We start from the raw sequence: 21,693 nt of genomic DNA, 5'->3' as shown, positions 1-21,693 counted from the left end.
AAAGCAGAAGAAACAGTGGTGTCAAAAGTGATTTTTTTCTGAGTTGACTTCTTTTGATGGCTTAGATCCTTTATAGTATATGTTCTAAATAAATATGTTCATTTATTAGCTTTATATCAAAATTATATTGGCTGTATGCTAAAGGAAAGCAAGAATCGAAGACAATAAATCTAACCAAGTCCTTAGTCTTAATTTGTTAGACTAGATACCTTTCAACAGTAGTTTTAACATTTTTGTGAAGTATTTGTAATCCTTTGGCACATTGCCTTTCATTTGGTAATCTAAAAAGAATTGGAGAAGGAAAAAGTGAATAGCAAGATATCAGTCTTACTGCTATTCAACTTCTTTAATTAGAAATTCAGCTTAACATAAAAAAATTTAGTGACCTAAAATCCATATAGATCATCTATTGTGATTCATATAGGAAGGCACTTAAAAACTTTGTAAAACAGAGCCCAGTGTGGTAGGCTAGCAGCCAAAGTCCTTGCCTTGCATGCTCTGGTACTAATCCTGGAAGCCCTGCTTCCCACCCAGCTCCTGCTTGTAACCTGGGAAGGCGGTTGAGGATGGGCCAAAGCCTTGGGACCCTGCATCTGCATAGGAGACCTGGAAGAAGCTCTGGGCTCCTGGCTTCGGATTGGATTGGCTCCAGCTGTAGTGGTCATTTTGGGAGTGAACTGATGGATGGAAGATCTTCCTCTCTGTCTCTCCTCCTCTCTGTATATCTGACTTTCCAGTAAAAGTAAATACATCTTTAAAAAATTAAGTTTATGGGCCCGGCGGTGTGGCCTAGCGGCTAAAGTCCTCGCCTTGAAAGCCCCGGGATCCCATATGGGCGCCGGTTCTAATCCCGGCAGCTCCACTTCCCATCCAGCTCCCTGCTTGTGGCCTGGGAAAGCAGTTGAGGACGGCCCAAAGCTTTGGGACCCTGCACCCGTGTGGGAGACCCGGAGGAGGTTCCTGGTTCCCGGCTTCGGATCGGCGCGCACCGGCCCGTTGCGGCTCACTTGGGGAGTGAATCATCGGATGGAGGATCTTCCTCTCTGTCTCTCCTCCTCTCTGTATATCCGGCTTTCCAATAATAATAAAATCTTTAAAAAAAAAAAAAAAAAAAAAAATTAAGTTTATGAAGTAATGAAATTTAAACATAAGCTTATTTTGGTCCATGAAAATGGAAACCCATGCATACTTTCATCATATTATATATTTTCCATAAATTTTTTGACAATCCCTGGCAGATGCTGCTAATTGTCCTTCAGATTCTCCTAGGGTTTTATTATTTTACATGGCTGAAAACACAGAGTAAATTGTATGCCATATTAGAGATGATTATTTCACATTTTAGAAATTTAAGTAATTTAAGGTGTAAACTACCTTGGTAAAAACACTTCCCCTTAAGGATAAATTTATTTAAATATTGATTATGCATAAGAATTAATATTTCTAAAACTAATTTTTAAGGAAATAAAAATGTTCACCAGAAATATCTTACTAAAACTCTCTTAGATGTGTAAGATTTTTTGAAACATGAGAATAATGACACAATAGGATATTATTTTGTTCCTAATGCATGTGATAAGTTAAAACTTAAAGGAATATGTTCCTCATTTCTGGTTCTTTTAAAGATGATTTATAATCCTGAATAACAAGTTTATGCTTTTTAATAGCACATGTATCAATGGTGATAGTTCAATGTTAGAATTTAGTTTATCCAGATTTTGAAAATAGATGTTTTACATCATTGTAAGAAGTTTGTCAAAGTTTGATTTCATAAAGCACATGGTTTCTGACCGAGGAGAAAATTTTCTTAGGTTTAGTGGCTTCAGATTTTGCAGAATTGTGTGAACACATCTTACAAAAACATCCAATAGAAGACCAATATTAACCACTTATTAAATGAGTTTCTTAGTTAGGATGGAGGCAGGTCTCTGTGGGTTGTGAACCATACCTTTTTTTTTTTTTTTTTTTTTTTTTTCGTGAGTTGTTTCTTTGGAGTGATGGTGTTGAGGGCTGATGTGGCCCAGTTTCAGAGAGGCGAAAGCTGTTGATCTCAGAGAATCAGCAGGCACTGAATGGCTTGCCAGAACACATGCTCTGAGTGTCAGCAGATGTATGCAGGAAAGCGTGCTTTGCCACAGTTCTCAGTGTGTCTGTCAGGGTCTTCAGAGTATACGTTTTGAAATTCAAAAGATGAGATCAGTGTTTCACATTTGAGAACCTTAAGATCTTAAGTTGCGTTTTTCAGTAATGATGGCGTTCCCCATAGGTCATTACATATGGGATCTGTTAGAAGCTCAAGGGGAGAGAGGGATATACTTTAAATTCTAATTATAACAAACATGTATCATTCACATAGCAAACTGCATTTAGAATGATTTCAGAGCTGCATAATAGAACCGAATCTTACCAGCTGACTTAAAAGCAATTATTTGTTTTAGCACCTATGTTTATAATGATAATAATCGATATTATTTATGATCATTTATTATTTATTATTACTAAAGTAATGGATGTTAAGGTCCTGTCTACTGTAAGACTCACAGCAACTTTTTTTTTAAAGATTTATTTAATTTTATTTGAAAGGCAGAATTACAGAGAGAATAGACAGATCTTCCAAATCTGGAAGAACTGTCACTTTTGTTTTGAGCAAACCAAAATATGGTTTTCAGAGATTTTTAACATTGTCAGTTGTAAATTGTATTTTTTATTTTCCTTTTAATACATATTTATGTCTTTTGTTTTCATTGAGGAGGCTAAACCTGATGGACTGGTTGCACATTCATCAGCAGGTAACCTCACTTAAAGCAGAAATTTTTGTTTTTCTTCTTTGCCATCTCTCCTTTTTTCCCTTCTTTTTCCTACATACCTGGGAAATGAATTTTGTTTTGGGTTTTACTTAATGGCTCTGAAACACTGAATATACAATCATATTTTAGGTTTAGAAAGCTAGCTATGAGCTTTATTGTTTAATTAATAAGTAAATACTTTTGGGGGTTCATTATATTTTCAAGTTATAGATAAGTTTGTGGAATGTTACATTACTTTTACTGAAATATGAAATAAACTTCAATATGAAAATTTAAATTTATGTTAAAGAGTTAATACAGTCTTTATCCCTTAGTAAAATGTTGATACTACCACCTATCTGTAGCTGAAGACATTTTAGTGTATAATGCAATTTTAGGGATTCTCTTTCTTAAAGAATAATGCAGTATATACAGTGATTACAAGTATAAGTTGATTAATTTTTCAGTTTTTGATTGTTCTTAACTGCTTTAAAACTAACTTTAACAAAAGAACAAAGGTATTTTTCTTTGGTTTGTATATTGCTATGAAGTAAATAACTTGTGAAATGTGAAGTCTTGAGAACTTTGAAATAAGCATTTGTGGACTGAAAAAAAAAAAAGAAAAACCTAAAAAAACACAAGTATTTGTACACTATTTTGAGGTGATTCTCAGTATCGTTTTATGCTTAAACTATTATTTGTTCCTTAGTTGTAACAGACATGTTGAATTTATAATGAAAATACTATTTGTAATTGGCTATTAAACTCAGTGTTGAATGTCTTAGCTAAAATGCATGCAGTACAATGATGATAAGTAATATAAATTTATCATGTATAATTAGCATTATATTTGAATAACTTATATATGTTTTTGTAGAAATACAGTCTTTAGAACAACAATTAGAAGAAGCCCAAACAGAAAATTTTAATATTAAGCAAATGAAAGACTTATTTGAGCAGAAAGCAGCCCAACTTGCTACTGAAATTGCAGGTAATTTGAATTGGAACTTTTTAGCCAATAAGTCATTCTTTACCTTTTTACCATTATAAGTCTCAGAAATAAACATAGTAGGTTGGTGTGTTAAGCCTTTGTTACAGACTGCTGCCATGATGAGTGTGGTTTGTTGACCTCCGAGATACTATGCAGGTTGTTTTGTCCTCCCATCTCCTCCCTTTAAAGGATTGATATTTCCCTTGTAGGTTCTTTCTAAAATTTGTAAATCTTTTGTGGTATGTTTGAGGATTAAACAGCAACATTTAAGTGCAATTGATTAAATTCTATATGTATTTAAACCATAGTTATGCTATCAGTCATGTATCTTGTTTTATAAATTATAATCTGTCAGAAGAGGTACTACATGTTATTAAATCTGTGATAAAATACTAATCAGTAACAGGGTTGATAGAATTTATGAAGTCAGAAACCTTTGTGTATCTTTACGCTTATTATTTAATGCAATCAGAAGTATAGTTTTATTATATTTATAGTTATCTAAGGAATCTGAATTAGAGTGATATGTGGGTATACAGAGAAGTATATAGGAATTCACAAATTATACTCCCTCAGTATTGGTATTGTGAAACTAGTACTTATATAACTATCTTTACATAGATGTTAAATCAAAATATGATGAGGAAAGGAGTCTCCGAGAAGCTGCTGAGCAAAAAGTGACACATCTGACGGAAGAGTTAGACAGAGGGACAACTCTGATTCAGGATCTGAAGACTGAGCTGGTAATCAGGAGCTGCTCCTTCCGATGTGCTTTCACTCTCTTCCAAACAAAAACGGAAATACGTATTCTGAGGAAGTATTTAAAATATAGTTTAAATTAAAACATTTGTGTATATTGTATGTATGATTTTTAAATAAAAATGGAATGTTTTATACTATTGCCAAAACATTTTCATTGTTTCTACACACACACACACACACACACACACACACACACACACACACTATGTATTGTTTCCAAATCTATTTCTTCAAAGATTTACTTTATATATATTTGAAAGACAGTTACAGGGGCCCAGTGCAGTAGCCTAGCAGCTGAAGTCATCGCCTTGAACGCACTGGGATCCCATATGGGCACTGGTTCTGATCCCGGTGGCTCCGCTTCTCATCCAGTTCCCTGCTTGCGGGAAAGTGGCCGAGGACAGCCCAATGCCTTGGGACCCTGCACCCGTGTGGGAGACCTGGAAGAAGTTTCTGGCTCCTGGCTTCAGATTGACTCAGCACTGTTCGTTGTGGTCACTTGGGGAGTGAATCAATGGATGGAAGATCTTTGTCTGTGTCTCTCCTCCTCTCTGTATATCTGACTTTCCAATAAAAATAAAGAAATCTTAAAAAAAAAAAGACAGTCACAGAGCAAAGGAGAGATACAGAGAGAATTTTCATCTGCTGAATCCCTCTCCAAATGGTCTCAGTGGCCAAAACTGAGCTCATCTGAAGCCAACCACAGCCAGGAGCTTCCTCTGGGTCTCCCAAGTGGGTGAAGGGGCTTGAGGACTTAAGCCACAAACAGGAAGCTGGATAGGAAGTGAAGCAGCTGGAACTCGAGCCTTCAGTCATGTGGATGCCAGGTGAGCCCACTAGACCATGGCGTTGGCTCCATCCCCATTATATGGATCTTTGATTTTCACATTACTTAGCTTTTAAATTATATAAATGCATTTGGATTTGGATTTTTCTGGTTGAGTGCCTAGCTTTCCTTTCAAATTGAAGAAGCATGAAATCAGTCATTATATCCCTCTGTAACTCTGTTTTCATTGCTTCCATATCTCTTCAACAGTTTCCCCCAGTCATAACAACTTTAATCTGTCCTTGACTTCTTTCGTTTGTGTAGGACTCGACAAAAATTTGAACAGATGAATTAACTGCCTCTAATCTGCAGCAAACATTAATTACGCTTATATGCTCCTTCTTTATTTCCATTACTAGTTTCCTGGGAGAGAAAGGGAAGGAATCTATTATTTGTTACGTCAGTGCTTTGGCCCATGTACGTAGTTTGTGAAGGACAGGAAGGCAAATGAAGCAGAAGTGATCATTGTGGATTTGCTAAATTGTACCTTGAATGGTAACACTAGTACCCAGAAGACGGAGTGGGAAGAGGAGGTGGCCCATTGGAGGAAAGATAGCAGTGTCGGGTGCTTAATCCAGAAGCTCATAATAAGGATTGTTTTCATTTTGATTTCCTTTACTGAAGCAATGGTTCAGTAAAATGGTTATTATTTTGTTTTATTTTATTTTTTAGCTGTGCTAATTAAAATGTATTGTATCCCAGCTTCAGAGACCTGGCATAGAAGATGTTGCTGTGCTGAAGAAAGAACTAGTACAAGTTCAAACACTAATGGATAATATGACCTTGGAACGTGAGAAAGAATCTGAAAAACTGAAAGATGAGTGCAAGAAATTACAAGCAGAATACGCCAACTCAGAGGTAATGAATTTGCTGAGCCTGTACTCATATAGTGTATATAGTGGGTGAAGTCAAGATTTGAAATTTTTCTGAGCTTCCCCGTTGCCCAGAGGTTAACAGTTGTGGACATTTCGGGCAGTGATTCAGTGGTTGGTAGCAATAGGAGCTCCATTGCTACCTCTGTCTCTTTCTGTATACCTGTTCTGTACTGTTCAAAAAAGTAAATAAATACATATTTTTAAAAATGGTAATTTTTTGAGTAATACATGTGCTTGTGAAGCACATGGAATTCTAAGGAAACTAATGTGTTTACTAGCATTTAAAATACGGTTTATATATATTTAATATGGAACATATTATAGCTTGGTAATGGGAAAATATTTCTGAGTAATGTTAATGCATTGCTGATGGATTTCACTGTTCTTACAATATGGGCGAAAACTGTGGTGAGGGAGAAAGGGGAGGAAGGAAGGTGTGTAGGGAAATCCTTATGCTTACAAAATTGTTATCAGGGAAAGTAATAATAATTAAAACATTTAAAAAGTGAAAAGGGGATGAATATAAATTTAACTTGGATTATTTCATGAATTTAAAAAGTTAATGTCTATTCATACAAAGAGGTCAGTTAAGATACAGGAATTCCAGCTAGAATGATAAGATTTAATGTGAAACAGTTTAATTTTCTGTTCTTCGTTTTTCTGTATACAAGTCTAACAGTAGGAAACAATGATTTCTTCTTCCAAAAAACATGTGTGTTTCTAGAAAAGAGGGAAGGTGACTTAGAAGTTAGTTTTCCACATCTTAAATTTTAATAAAGAGTTGTCATTTAAGGCATTTTGAAATAAATTTTAAAAGGAGTTTATCTTATTAATGGATTACACTGGGATTCAATATCTCCTATTTTTTTTAAAACAAAGATAGTATCTCTTCCTCACTTCATTAATGAATAAATAGGTAATGATGAATGCAGTCACATGCTGTTAAATTATTGATAACTTTGGCCAATGATAGCATAAGAGTCAGACTGATTTTTAAACATAGAACTCTTATTTTATAAATACCACTAAGTTTTGGATATTATGCTGTTCACTGTAAATATGTGGTTTCATTTGTTTCTTATAATGCTGCAAGTTAAATATGAAGTCTGTTTAACATGAGGCAGCCTGGTTCCTTGAGGTAATTTGTTTAAAGTCATGAACCTAGCAAGAGAATGATAAAGTTCAAATCTAGATCAAAGTCTGTTTATGCTTTCATATTATGTCACCTATTTTATGTGGTCTGATGGTTGCTTTCTAAGGAAATTTATAAGTAAATCTTTTCCTAATGTCTTATTATGTTTTTATTTTTCCATAATGTAACTTGTGGCATAATAGCCTGAAATATTTTGTGTTGCTTCTTATACCATATCCATATGAAAAAAATTACTTCCTAATTACTTTATTTCATGTGTTTGTTTATAACTACATTAATTTTGTAGCTTTTGTTTATTCTAACCGTATGGCATGTATTTTATGATAGTACCCAAAATGTTTTTGGAAGAGGAGAATTAAAAGTATAGTTAATTTTGGTATAAAAATTTGAAAGTCATATAGTTTTTTCTTAATACTCATTTTCTACATTATATGAAAAAGATATTTTTGAAACAAAATTAAATCATTTTAATTCAATTTTCATATTTAAATTCAGTTATATTTGCTTTCAATTAGTTAAGTTGATAAACTTATGGCAAATAAATTAATAGAAAAACTTTTTATTATGTATGTTGCTTTTCCTGAATCTAAATATTGGACTCAAAAGGAAAACACTTTAAAATGAATAGAGAATCTAAAAAAATGCAATTTTTGGACTATTTCTAGGCTGAAGATAAAGATCCTGTCATACGCTGTTAAATATGTACTTCTGTTTGCTACTTTCACTGAATGTACACCTTATGAGTGTACGGACTTTGTCTATGCATGTTTTAATGAATAAGGATGACAACCCTTTTTAATTGGGCTGTTTAGATTGAAGGTTTAAGGTTAAAAAGAATTATTTCTATAAGTTCTCATGATTGAAAATATTGATGCTGTGATGAACTTACTTGTGATTTCTAGTGGAAATGATTTTAGATAATTTAATTTGTATTCCAGTTAAAGTCAGTTGAATTCCAGTTTTGAGAGCAACAGTGTTACTACAAATGTGAAATAACTATAATTATTATGTATTATAAATAGAATACTTAACTGTTTTTTGAAAGGATCCCAGTTTGAGAGACCAGATCTGTAGGTATGTGTGGACATTTTCATTATGTGCTCTGTGTATAATTTGTCATTATTGTCTTTCACCTTTCATCCATCATTTTATTGTTTTTTCTGCTTTCAAATGGAGATGCTTAAACTTGAGGTAATGTGTTTCTGGAAGATTTTTTAGTATTAATAATATCCTTAATATGCCACCTCCTATCGTCATGTGGAACTTTTGTTTAAAATAATCTTGTAATTTCAAAGGCATGCTTGTTTTTGTTCTTCAAATCATATTTTAAATCATCTTTAAATGATTATTTACTAGTAACAGCAAAACCTTAAAACAGTTATTTTAAAGCACCCGAGGGATGTCTGGTTGAAACATGGTTTCTCGTTTGTTATGTAGTTGCAGGGTTTCTTTAGTTAAAAATTCAGTGTTGAATTTAATAATGTAACGAGTTTAATAATAGCATCAAGGAAATGCTAATCTAGCAAGATAAGATGATGATATACATGGGAATAAATAAATATTAACGTCTTGGTGAGAGAACAACTGATTCTTTCAGCCAGTGTTTTCTGAGGCCTGCTAAGTAGCAGAACTACCTTAGATGTGGGGAAGACAATACAGAATGAAATAGAGTTCATGATCTTGTAAGGCTTGTATTCCTTTCAGGAAGCCAAGCAAAATGTGATAAACCTAATTATGATGGAAAAATCAGTTAATAGTAAATATCATGAGAAGAAAAAGAAAACACCTCTTTTTGGGCTGCGGTGAGGCTAGGAGTCATGTGAGACAGTTTTAGATGGAATAGTCAGGGAAAACGACCTCCAGAATGATAGCAACGAGGAGAATGAAGTTAGCAGAAGCTGGGGTTGGTGTTGGGAGGAAGGATCCCCAGGCAGATGCTAGAGCAAGTGTTAGTCCAAGGCATGGATGAGCGTGGCTTGCGAGGTCGAGAAGTAATCAATGTGGCAGGAGCACAGAGATAGCTCTTCTTTGAGTTTTACTGATTATGAGCAATGTCAGAAGAGGGAATGTACGTTTGTTTTCTTTGAAGCTTATTTTTCCTTAAGTCTAAGCATATGATTCTTGTGAATGATTATAATGATTCGTAATATGCAATAGATAAGAGTCTTCTATAACTCGGTCTTCTCCCCTTCTTTATAACTAGCCTTGTTTTGATTACAGATTTCTTAGGTGTTTCTTTTTGTCTCTGAATATTTGAAAAGTTTTAATGTTTACATTTACACTTAGAAACATTTTAGTTTTTGAAGATACCTGAATTATTTTACCAAAGCTAAATGAGACACCTACTGTTCAGTTCTCTGGTGTTAATCTTATAAAAACATAAGGACATGTGTAAATGCTACAAAATAAAAAATGACTTATTTTTAGTATATTTGTTCTGTATTTCCTTATTTAATCTTTTTTCTCCATTTTGTAATTTGACAGCAAGCTAGACTTAATGTTACATTTGGCTTACTACATTTTATTATTTATTTATTTAAAGAATTTTTTTATTTGAAAGGTGAGAGAGAGAGGACAGACAGACACATAGACAGACACTAATATCTTCACTCCCTGGTTTGTTCCTTAAATACCTGTGGCAGCCAGGGGTAAGCCAGTCCTGGTCTACTGCATGGACCGTAGGGAGCCCAGCACTTGAGTTTCCCAGGGTGAGGGTGCATGTTGGCAAGAAGCTGAGTCCGAAGAACTGATTCTCAAACCTGAGCCGCTCGCTCATGGCGCATGGGCATCCCACATGTCATCTTAGCTGCTGTGCCACGTACTCCACCAAAACATGAAAAGTTAGAACCTTCAACCTGAAATATGGTATTGTAATGTAGAGGGCAGTTTATTTCTGTTTTTTTTTTTAAATCAAAAAACCTGTGCAAAATCCTTTGGTTAAATGTTGAAAAGTAAGGACTTAAATGAGATAGTTTTCTTTTGTGATCAGTTGATTTTTGTGCTATGTGATTAAAACATGAAAAAGAACTTAAAAAGCCATTCCGTTTCTATTGTTTCTGTTCTGTTAACATCCATAGTTTTACTAACAAAATGATTCTGAGATTTTATGTTGTTAAAAATAGTAATTTGAAGTGAGCTCTCCAGTACTTGTATCTGTGTCAGAAATAGGTGGTCAATTTAAAATGGATGGTATGCCTTTAATTTGAATGTAGTTGAAAATACGTAAATATTTAAACATTTTCTTCTTTGAAACATGTCAAACTATGTCAGTGTATCAGCTCTTATATATAGTCCTGAAGCACCTTGAATAAAGTATAACCATAAAATACTGTGAGAAAATGTCTTTTGACATTTAAATGAATGGTTTCCTCTATTCAGACAGGCACCTGTTCATACATGTTGCCATTCCTAAGAGCATTGTTTTGAACTTTCTTTTAATTTAATCTAAACTAATTTAGGAAACATTCAAAAATAGTTTCATTAATTTACGGTTACTATTAAGCTCAGATTTTTCATCATTCTGTCTAGTCATTTACCTTGTTTACTATGAGGTATTTAAAACCAAGGCCACCATCAGTAGATAATGATATCCTACACTGAGAAACCTTGAAAGAAAATGTGTGGCACAGTTTGGGAGAATTTCCAAAAGAGGTCATGGAAGAGCTCTAAGCAAAGGCGACACTCTCGCAACAAATTCTTTTTTTTCCAAGGTCTCTCCCTAGAAGATCAAAGTGTTTATTTGTACTGTGTACAACATTTTCAAATGCATGTCCTATTCATAATATAGAGTTTATTCAGAAACATAGACAATAATTGTAACTTTAGAAATAATTGTAAACTTTAGGAATGTAGGAAGTAAAGCCAGTAAGCATGTTAGAAATAAAAAGTTCTAAAGAAGGTGGAGGGAAAAATCCCTGTACCTACAAACCTGGATCATGGAAAATTATGATAAAAATTTTTTAGATTAAATTAAAGTTCTTTGTTAATGTTGTTAGTAAAAAACTGTATTTCTAAAGCAATAGTCTTTTTCTCTAGTGGTTGAACTTCATCGGAAGCTTGTGTTTCCAAGACCATTGCTTGTCTGTCATTTCTATTTTTTTAATGTCTAAATGATCATTTTAATGTGAAATATTACTTTCACGTTCTTAAAGTTTTTTTGAATGAACAAATGCAAATTTTTGTTTAGCTTCAAACTCTGACTGTAAAACAATTATTTAGGTGATTTCCCCACGTGGAATTTTGCATGACAGATCTGCATATATGTATCTTAAAAGAAAGTTTATGCTGTAGAAGTTGGGAGAAATAGGCGTAAGTTGAATATCCTCTTTAAATTCAGAAGGAATAAAGTATACCGTTTCAAGCCCATTAATTAAAAATTGCAGTTTACTGTTTACTTCAAGCACATTAAGATGTCAGTGTTTAATTTCAGGTTTGCTAAATAAATGAAATTGTACATCTTGGATATATTTTAAAAACTAGTTTTAATGCCTCTCCCTCACCTCCCCCCACAAAATGTGAAGTACCAGCAAGAATGATAGTATGAGAAACAGTTAAAATTCCCAATTTACAATGGCAACACATCGCTATGTAACTTTAATGTAGTTCTTTCTTTGTGTTTTTAGACCACAATAAATCAGCTAAGAAGTGAACTTGCCAAGGGCCCCCAGGAAGTTGCTGTGTATGTGCAGGAACTACAGAAGCTGAAGGGTTCAGTTAAAGAATTAACTCAAAAAAATCAGGTAATGATTTTAAAGCCATATGTTGTCGTGAATTGATTTTATATGCCTTGAATTTAATCTTCCATATTTTATCTGTATCTTAGTTCAGTACTATCTTACTTATTTCTGCATGTATTTTAGCATATTTTTATTCACATTGTTGTACAAAGCAGTTTCCAGGACTGTTTTTAACTTGGGAAACTGAAACTGTTCATTAAACATTAAAGTCAAGGGGGTTGTATCTGTGGATGCAGAGTCCAGCTTAGGAAGCATAGGCATCACAAGCTGAGAGCTGGGAATACAGTCTGTGGCGTCTGTCTCTCTCTTGTACAGTAAATATCATTCAATCCTTTGAGCTCCACTCTGATGGCCTCATGTGATCTTGTTCACCTCTCAAGCCTCTCGGCCAACACCATGGTTTCTATCCTCTAGGTGTGACGCAGTGGGGATTAAATCCAACAAAGATGTAATCAGTATAAAAAAGTACAATCAGTATGCTTCATTGTATAATTCATCTGTTCATAGATTCTTGGATTATCTTGACTTTTGGGGCTACTGTGTATATTTTTGCTTACTCATGGAGGTAGAGATATCTGTTTGAGAACTCATTTTCGGTGTATTCTTGTAAGTGGAATTACCATATCATTTGATTGTTTCAAAGAACCACCATATTGATTTCCATAGTTGCTGTATCCTTTTACATTCCCTCTAGTTGTGCAAAAGGTTGCCAACACTTTACTTATTTGTTTTATCCTAAAGATTTGTTTATTTACTTGAAAGTCAGGGTTATAGAAAGATGGGGAGAGACAGGGAAGTGGTGTGGAAGAGATGAAAGACAGAGAGAGAAAGAGAGAAAGAAACTTTCATCTTCCAGTTCATTCGTGAAATAGCCGTAATGGCGAAAGCTGGGCCAGATAAAAGCCAGGAGTCAGAGACTTCATCTGGATCTCCCACATGGGCACAGGGACCCAAGAAGTTGGACCACCTCTAGCTGCTTTTCCCGGCCATTAGCAGGGTGCTGGATGACATGTGGAACAGCCAGAATATAAACCGATGCTTGTATGTGATGCAGGCATCCCAGGCATCCTCTTTACTTATGCTGTGACACCAGCCCCATTCTATTTATTTATTTTTCTTTGGCCACATTTTAAAAATATGTATTTATTTATTTGAAAGTCACAGTTTCAGCCAGACAGGGAGAGACAGAGCTATTTCAACTATACCTATCTCAATGAGTATAAAGGAGTCACATCCCTGAATATCTTTTCATGTGTTTTTTTGCCATACATTTTAACCATTTTGTTTTTATTACTGTAGGAGTACTTTGTATAATCAGGACATTAAGTTCTAATCAGGCATATTATTTGCAAATGCTATTTAATAGTTTCCCTTTTCACTGCATTGTTTCATCTTTTTATGCTTAGTTTTAATTTTTTATGCATTCTAAGTTATCTACTTTTGTTGCTTATACTTGTTTCGTCATATCCAAGAAATCATTGCCCATAGTGTCATGAACCCTATATCTTAAAAGTTTCATAGTTTCAGGTCTTATGTTTGGGTCTCTGACTTATTATGAGTTAATGTACACAAAATAAAATCCATTATTTTCCTTTGCACGGGGATATTCATTTTTCCCAGCATCATTTATTGAAAACACTGTCCTTTCCCATTGAACATTCTTAGCATCCTTGTTCAAAGTCTTTGAGACTGTACAAAATGACACCTGATATGCCACTGGTGGAGTTCTTGATCTGCTCTTCATCAGGTCTGAGGGCTATTTGGACCTATCTGGGGGAAACCTGTAGGATGCCATGTTGTTGCAGTTCGCTGAGCCAGAAATGGGTTCACTCCCAGCTCTGTCCATGCACAGTCCTACCCCATAGCCCTTGCCTCCTTAAAATGTCAGTGAATTTTTTTACCATGTACAAAAATTTGTTGGCCTTTCTTGCCTTTTGTGTGGATTTTTTCCTGTGCTCATCTGTTAGTTCTGTGGAAAATCTTATAAATGTTAGCACTTTCCATTGGGCAGTTAATATAAACTAAGTCACATTAATTAGTATGAGGAAGTTAGGCTCAGAAAAGTAAGATATGAGTTCTTCAAAATCTTAATATCATTTAAAAACTTGCACTTTATTATTGGCAACCAAAACCATAAATTCTATTCTTTGCAATAACAGATTCTCTTCTCTTTCAGGTCTGAATAATCATGTTTGTCTATCATTCTTTCCACTGACAATTGTATGTCATGAAAAATGTGGCTAGTTTACTTTACAACTTAGCTGCCTAAGTGTTTTTCCTCATTGACTATATGATATTGTGGCACCCAGCAAAAGAAATCAGTGCATACGAGTACTTTTTTTTTCTCAATAAGCCTTCCCTTTTCCTTGCTACTATAAACTTTATAGCTGTGAACACTTGTATGGGAATCTTCTGTGTTTGTGTCAGAATTTCTCTATGTTATACAGAGCTAGGTGAAGTTGCTGCCTTCTGGGATATTTAAAAAGCATACCTGCTCAGATTTACTATGTGATTACCGACCACGTTCCAAAACAGTTCATTATTTCCCATTTTCCATCACCTTTTATATGGACTGATTTTTAATGTTCCTCTATACCCGTGTCTTTGCATAAATAAGTATATCTGTGTACTTCAGTCCTCTCTTTTTCTACTATCAAACTATATAGAGAAAATGTCAACATAAAAATTAAGCCCCTCAATATATCAGTCGTTGTTTTGAAATCATGCAGCTAAGAAGTAGAAAGCTTAATTGGCTCGAACTTTTAGAGTCCAACTTGGACAGCCCTGTTGGTTTGCAGTGTCAGTGCCTTTGAAAGAAGAATCGCAGGGTGAACCAGGAAACAGAGAAAGTGACTGGATCTACCTCAGGCTGTTATAATCAATCCTGTTCTAAGAACTATTTTCTTCTTTTTAAAAATATTTATTTTTATCAGTTAGATAAGAGATTGATAGAATTATGATTCCTTACAAAGGACTACACTATTGTAGCAAAATGGAAATGATCTGATGCGGGGTGGGAATTTGGGGGGAATCCCACCCTATACGAAATTGTACCACACAATTCAAAATTCAAAATAAAAATATATTAAAACTGAAAAAAAACATTTATTTTGGTCAGAAAGGCAGACTTACAGAGGGGAAAGACAGAGAAAGATCTTCCATCCACTGGTTCACTCAACAAGCATCTGCAACAGCCAGAACTGAGCCCATCTGAAGCCAGGAGCCAGGAACCTCTTCCAGCTCTCCCATGTGGATACAGGGTCCCACGGCTTTGGCCCATCCTCGACTGCTTTCCCAGGCCACAAGCAGGGAGCTGGATGGGAAGTTGAGCCGCTGGGATTAGAACCAGCGCCTATATGGGATCCCAGCACATGAAAAGCAAGTAATTTAGCTGCTAGGCCACTATACTGGACACAATAAGTTGTAATTTTCATGCAAACAATACAAGCAAAGATGTTAAGAATAGACTTTACTTAGTGTGTATGTTTTAAACTCAGTGTTTTTCCAAATAATAAATGTAAAATGCTGTCAGCAAAGATTCGGGTTTACTAACTAGTAATAGAAATGTTTATGGAAAGATGATTTTCTAGCAAATAGTTGAATCATGAAGAGTGTGATTTCTCATCAAAAGATGACTGCCTCTTTTTTCTGTTTTCGTTGACTGGTCAAGGTACATGTCTCTTGGCTAACTTTGCTGCAAACTCCTGGATGCTCTTCTTTCTAAGCTTCTCTCCCAGTCTGTCTCTCCCACAATCAGGGTCTAGAAAAGTTCGTGGAAATATGTATTCTGAAAATACAGTGCAAGGATTTCACTTCTTTTGCACCAAAATCCTTATTCTTTAAATTCCTTTTTCCCATGTTTTTTGAAGTATTGATATCATCTTTCTAAATACTGCTTTTCTAAGGTATATTCCTACCTAATGATTTATAGTAACTCACTTATTCTCAAATGTTCAAGAACCTTTACTGCTGCTTTTGCCAGGTTATTACCTAGACTTATTATGCCCCATGTGGCAAGAGGGATTGCTATTTTCGCAACCCTAATTTGTCTATTTATGTATATTTTTTGTAGAAAAGGTGGCATGAGTCATAAATATATATATGTACTCATTAATTCTTCTCACTATTTGTAAAATCAAGCTCAAACTTTCTTATTTTCAGGTGCTTTGGCTTTTACTTGTACACTTAAGAAATTTAACACAACAATTTCATTTCTTGGGTATTAGGTTTTAATACTTTGGAAAGACTTTTCTTTTTAAATGTCTGGTTTTTTGCTTAGGTGGTAGTCTGTCTATGGTACAAAGGCTTTGCTGGTTCTCTGCCTTGTATTACCACTCTCTATCACCAGGCACGTAATAAGCCATCCACTGGTTGACTCCATCTCATGCTTACAATGACTTCTTTTCCTGGCTGCTTATATCACAAAATTAGGTTAAAAGTTCTGATCCACATTTTATGTGTAAATACATTGCCTTAAAATGTTCAGTATTGATTGTAACAATTTTACTGAGATTGGATTTTGACATTTGATTAGGCTGCTTGATTCAGATTTTTGATTTGAGGCATAATTTTTATATTGTTGAGTAAAGCAACAAAATATAAAGCAAGAAAATGATATTTAGGTCATTTACATAATTAAAAAGAAATTTGAATTAGTTTAAACTTGCAACTCTTAAAAAATGTTCTGTCTGAAAAAAGAGGGGAATTTAAGCGGTAGGAATAGGTATACTGTGACAGTGGATGATATTATTGTATTAAAGCTGTTATTGTAAAATTGCAAGGCCAGAATTTAGAATTGTTATGGCATATTGCTAATAAAAATAATTCCGTTTGTAGAAAGTAGCTTCAATTTTAAATTTAATGAAGATGTGAATATGTTGAATACCCCTGAAGAATACAGGAAACTTTTTCATTTTATACTAGCATTTTTTCCAGCTATTACATTCTATCAATAAAATTTATTTAAGTGGACTAATGATAAAGTCCTGTTGGTCTGAGATAATGTAATTCTTTTTGACTAGAATGTTTATTTTCACTATTGTAATGTTGATTAAAACACTTCTCAGGAGATGGCACTACTCTAAAAATTGCTTGAATAAAATTGGAGTAATTAAAAATGGGACGGAAGTAAATTGTTGAACTGATATTTCAGAACTTGACAGAAAAATTGCTCAAGAAAGAACTGGACCATACCCAGTTAGAAGAGAAATACAATGAAGAGTCTGTGAGTAAAAAGAATTTACAAGCAGCGCTTCATCAGAAAGACCTGGATTGTCAACAGCTTCAGTCAAGGCTGTCTGCATCTGAAGCTTCGCTGCAGAGAACACAGGCAGAACTGAGTGAAAAAGGAGAAGCTACACAGAGGGTCAAAGAAGAATTATCTGAAGTAGAGACCAAATACCAGCACCTTAAAGCAGAGTTTAAACAGCTACAGCAGCAGAGAGAAGAAAAGGAACAGCATGGGTTACAACTCCAAGGTGAAATTAATCAAGTAAGAAATGTTCATTCTATTTATTATAATTCCTCTATGGTTTTACCTTAGTGTGCTTGATGATTATTTGATCATAAAGTAGTATATATTAAAAATGTCACCTAAAATTGAACTCTTAATTTTTTCATTCCAAAGTGTTCTTGCATCTCATTTCTTTTTATTTCACTTTTCTCTAAGAAAAACAGTGATAGGGCCCGGCGGCGTGGCCTAGTGGCTAAAGTCCTCGCCTTGAAAGCCCCGGGATCCCATATGGGCGCCGGTTCTAATCCCGGCAGCTCCACTTCCCATTCAGCTCCCTGCTTGTGGCCTGGGAAAGCAGTCGAGGACGGCCCAATGCATTGGGACCCTGCACCCGCGTGGGAGACCCGGAAGAGGTTCCAGGTTCCCAGCATCGGATCGGCGCGCATCGGCCCATTGAGGCTCACTTGGGGAGTGAATCATCGGACGGAAGATCTTCCTCTCTGTCTCTCCTCCTCTCTGTATATCTGGCTGTAATAAAAATGAATAAATCTTTAAAAAAAAAAAACAGTGATAATATCCAAGCACTTGGATCCTGCCACCTCCATGGAAAACCAGGATTTAGCTCATAGCTCCTGACTTTGATCTGGTCCAGACCTGTCTTTGGCAGCCATTTTTGCAAGTTCTCGTTGTCTGTCTCTATTTTTCCGTCTCTCCTGGTTATCTTGCATTTAAAATAAAATACACAGTTTTTTAATAATAAAAAAGCATCGTATAAAGCTGGATGTTTAAGAAGTAGAAAACAAATTAATCCTAATACAGTTTTTCTAAGTAAAATATATCAGGTAATGTTTGATGCTTGTTTTGGCTTTGCCACCAGCTTAAATTTTTTAATACTTACATTCTAGTTATTACTTATAAAAACATTGAAAATTGGTTGAAAAAATGCATGTTGGAGGAACATTAAATCCCTCAGCCACCTTTTTCAACTGTTTTTGCTTCAGTAGCAACAAAGTGCTACTTTATTGTAATTACTTCGGTAGCTTTCTACTTCTCTAGGTTTAGTGATGTTAACACTTCACCTTTATTCAATAACTTGTTGAACTTCAGTCATATTTCAGGAGTTAAAGTACTTCATGTGTGCTCTCACTGATTTTTAGAATCAGCTGTAAGTTCCATGACACAGTGGATCTGAAGTGTTAGCACAATCTGTTTAGTTTGTCTCACTCCCTGTTTCCCCTGCCCCGCCTCTCGTCTTAGCTTGACCCCACTCTGTCAGCCGCCAGCTGAGCTCTGTGCTTTCAGCCTGTGCCTGTCCAGACGACCTGACTTCACAACAGATCTCTCCAGGTTCCAACCACACCTCAAACCCTTTAATAACTAGAGTTCAGTGGATTCAGTTCAGGTACCTTGTTATGACATCCAAGTGTCCCCAATGATCTTATTATCCTGTCTCCATTACAGAAATTGAGGAGTGTACTTTATGTTTTCCACATTATATCTTGTTTTTTTTTTCCAGTATTTAGCGTGTCTTCTTAAGACATTCTTATTCCTTTTCAGCTTCTTAAAAACTGCTTTCCTCAGCTTCAGGATGGCTTAAGTATGCAAATATAATGAATTCTTACTTACCACAGTTTGGTAGGTTAACATGATTCATGACTATCTTCTGTAGGTGCCAAAACTGTGTCTTAACTCATTTTTCATACTCAGTACCTGGCATCTGTTTTTCTAGTTATGTTAGAGAAAATAATTTAAGACATTGATGGTGATTATCTCCATGGAAAATCTCTCCTTTTGTTTTAGTTGGATGACATTTTAGTTACTTAAAATAATTATTCCTTCCATTTTACATAGAATTTATGTGCCAATTTGAAGACAGAGGACTGCGTTGAGTTCTTTCAAATTACCTAGCTGTAGCGAGTCAGCTCTGCTGATTATTAAAGCCAGCAGTATGAAAACCAACAAATATCATTGTGGGCTTTTAAAAAACACTGTGTAATAGGTGCCTGGAGTGTCTTAATTTTTAATTTTTGCTTATTGTATATTCCTTGAATGATTCTAATACTGACATCTAAATGACTTGGTCCCATTTATTTTTATTTTGTTTGTTTTTAAAGAACTATAAATAAAAACCATAAAAGTGGTCATTTCAAAATTCTATATAAGCTGTTAGAGTTGATGTGATTAAAGCTCTATTTCCGGTGGGCATTTGGATTGGTGGTAAAGCTACCAATGAGGACACGCACATCACACATTGGCTCCTGGCTCTGGCCTCTGCTGGCTTCCTACCAGTGCAGACCTCGGGAAGCAGTGGTGATGGGTCAGCTAGCTGGTTTCGTCCTGGATTTAGTTACTGGCTCCCAGCTTTAGCTTTTACCACTGCAGCCATCTGGGGAGCAAGAAAGTGCATCGCAGCTGTCTTCCTGAGTCTATTTCTCTGCTTGTGTTCTATGTATCTCAAATCAGTGTTTTCTGAAATGTGTTAGTAAAATGAGGTACTTTTGCAAAACAAAATGTTAGAAAGTAGGTGGTGTGTGTGTATACCTATGTATGTACTTTTTTCCTTCAAGTTACACAGCAAACTTCTGGAGACAGAGCGCCAACTAGGGGAAGCACATGGTAGGCTCAAGGAGCAGAGACAACTTTCCAGTGAGAAGCTGAAGGATAAAGAACAGCAGGTGGCTGATTTACAACTCAAACTTTCCCGGTTAGAAGAACAGGTAGGCTGACATTTCAAAAGATCTTAAAATAGCAAATTAGTTGATAGACTAGGAGCATTTTAGATCCTGTTATGTTTCATCGAACATTTACAATTGTCAAGAGCTATAACTAAATTTAAAAAAATCTTTGAATTGTAGCATGTATTTTTCTCCATCAGAAACATCTTGCTTGTTAACCACATTCAATCATTTGATTACAAGTGTATGGCTCGACAAAGGTGAACATAGGAGGCTACACAAAGGAAGATTTCTGAGGATGAATGTCAAGCAGTTGGAGTCTTCTACAAGGAAGCTCCATTCAATAATGGGATCTTGAAATAAATGCCATAAAATTATTTTTTTTCTTTGGAATTTCCACTTGTTAATGAATAGTTGGCAAAGATCATTAATGACATAAATTTGGCGCATATTAACTTTGAATTGCATTTGAGGATTTCCACTTCTGAAAATGAAGAATATAATTGAATGTTCCATCCTAATTAAAGTACATGTTATTCTAATTAAAGATGCAGTTGCTAAAAATGATACATTTTTATGGCTAGAGTAAATGTTATTTAATTATCTCTTATTGAAATTGAACAAATATGCAAGTTAAAAGCTATAGCTTTAACAACAGCTTGTTTTCTAGACTTACAATCTTAGATAATCCTTTTCCAGTGAGAAGAAAAAAAGAAACACTTATATGTTTATAAATAATTTAGATTCAGTTCATTCCTTGAACATGTTTGCATATTAAAAATAATAAATAGATACTGTACTGAGAAAGGTTTGTGTTCTTTTTAGGATGAGAGTATTTCTAAGAGACTAGTTTATTAATCATGAGTTGAAGTTTCTGTAGTTAGTGCAATACTGCTTTTAAAGTTGATGTTATGCATTTGCAAGATACATTTTCCTGCACACATTTGAGAATTGAAGTATTGTGTGATATTTATGAATGACAGCATTACACTTGGAAGTTCTCAGTGACAGTATCTCTTTTTGTTTAAAGTTGAAGGAAGAAGTAACAAGTTCCACAGAGTTGCAGCACCAGTTAGATAAAACAAAGCAACAGCATCAGGAACAGCAAGCTCTTCAGCAAAGCACTACAGCAAAACTTCGAGAAGCTCAGGTAAATATCATTTGAATTCTTAACCGTTTAAACAAAAATTTAGCGACGTTCTTCTTTTGTTGTGTAAGCCTAGGCAAAATGCTTGATTCTGAGAAGCTTTGGTAAATTTTCATAGTTACAGGTTTTTTTTCTAAGGTGGTTTGAAATGATTTTAAACTTTTAGTATTATATTTATGAATAAATTTTTATTAAATTTAAATTATTTTCTTATTAGATCTGTAATATGTAATTAGCTAAATCAATTATAATTAAACATTAGTTCCTAATTTGTAAAAAGAAATAGTTCA

At 34.8% G+C, this 21,693-nt stretch overlaps 1 protein-coding gene across 4 annotated transcripts in view; it reads left to right on the top strand.

Moving 5' to 3' along the window:
* The window catches only part of EEA1 (early endosome antigen 1), a 116,560-nt gene that overhangs the window by 51,149 nt on the left and 43,718 nt on the right, over window positions 1-21,693 (top strand). For 2 of the 4 annotated variants that reach the window (XM_058673907.1, XM_058673909.1), the window contains exons 6-13: window positions 2,750-2,789; window positions 3,664-3,777; window positions 4,399-4,520; window positions 6,068-6,223; window positions 12,016-12,132; window positions 17,282-17,620; window positions 20,149-20,298; window positions 21,287-21,406. In XM_058673907.1, coding sequence (XP_058529890.1) covers window positions 2,750-2,789; window positions 3,664-3,777; window positions 4,399-4,520; window positions 6,068-6,223; window positions 12,016-12,132; window positions 17,282-17,620; window positions 20,149-20,298; window positions 21,287-21,406 — 1,158 coding nt within the window. The remainder of the gene's footprint in view (window positions 1-2,749; window positions 2,790-3,663; window positions 3,778-4,398; window positions 4,521-6,067; window positions 6,224-12,015; window positions 12,133-17,281; window positions 17,621-20,148; window positions 20,299-21,286; window positions 21,407-21,693) is intronic. The other 2 variants (XM_058673908.1, XM_058673910.1) reach the window with 2 other exon arrangements.

This window comes from Ochotona princeps, chromosome 15 (genome assembly GCF_030435755.1).
Source record: "Ochotona princeps isolate mOchPri1 chromosome 15, mOchPri1.hap1, whole genome shotgun sequence".
Classification (NCBI taxonomy): domain Eukaryota; kingdom Metazoa; phylum Chordata; class Mammalia; order Lagomorpha; family Ochotonidae; genus Ochotona; species Ochotona princeps.
The sequence above is the reverse complement of the archived record's forward strand: the minus strand, read 5'-3'. Positions and strand labels throughout refer to the sequence as shown.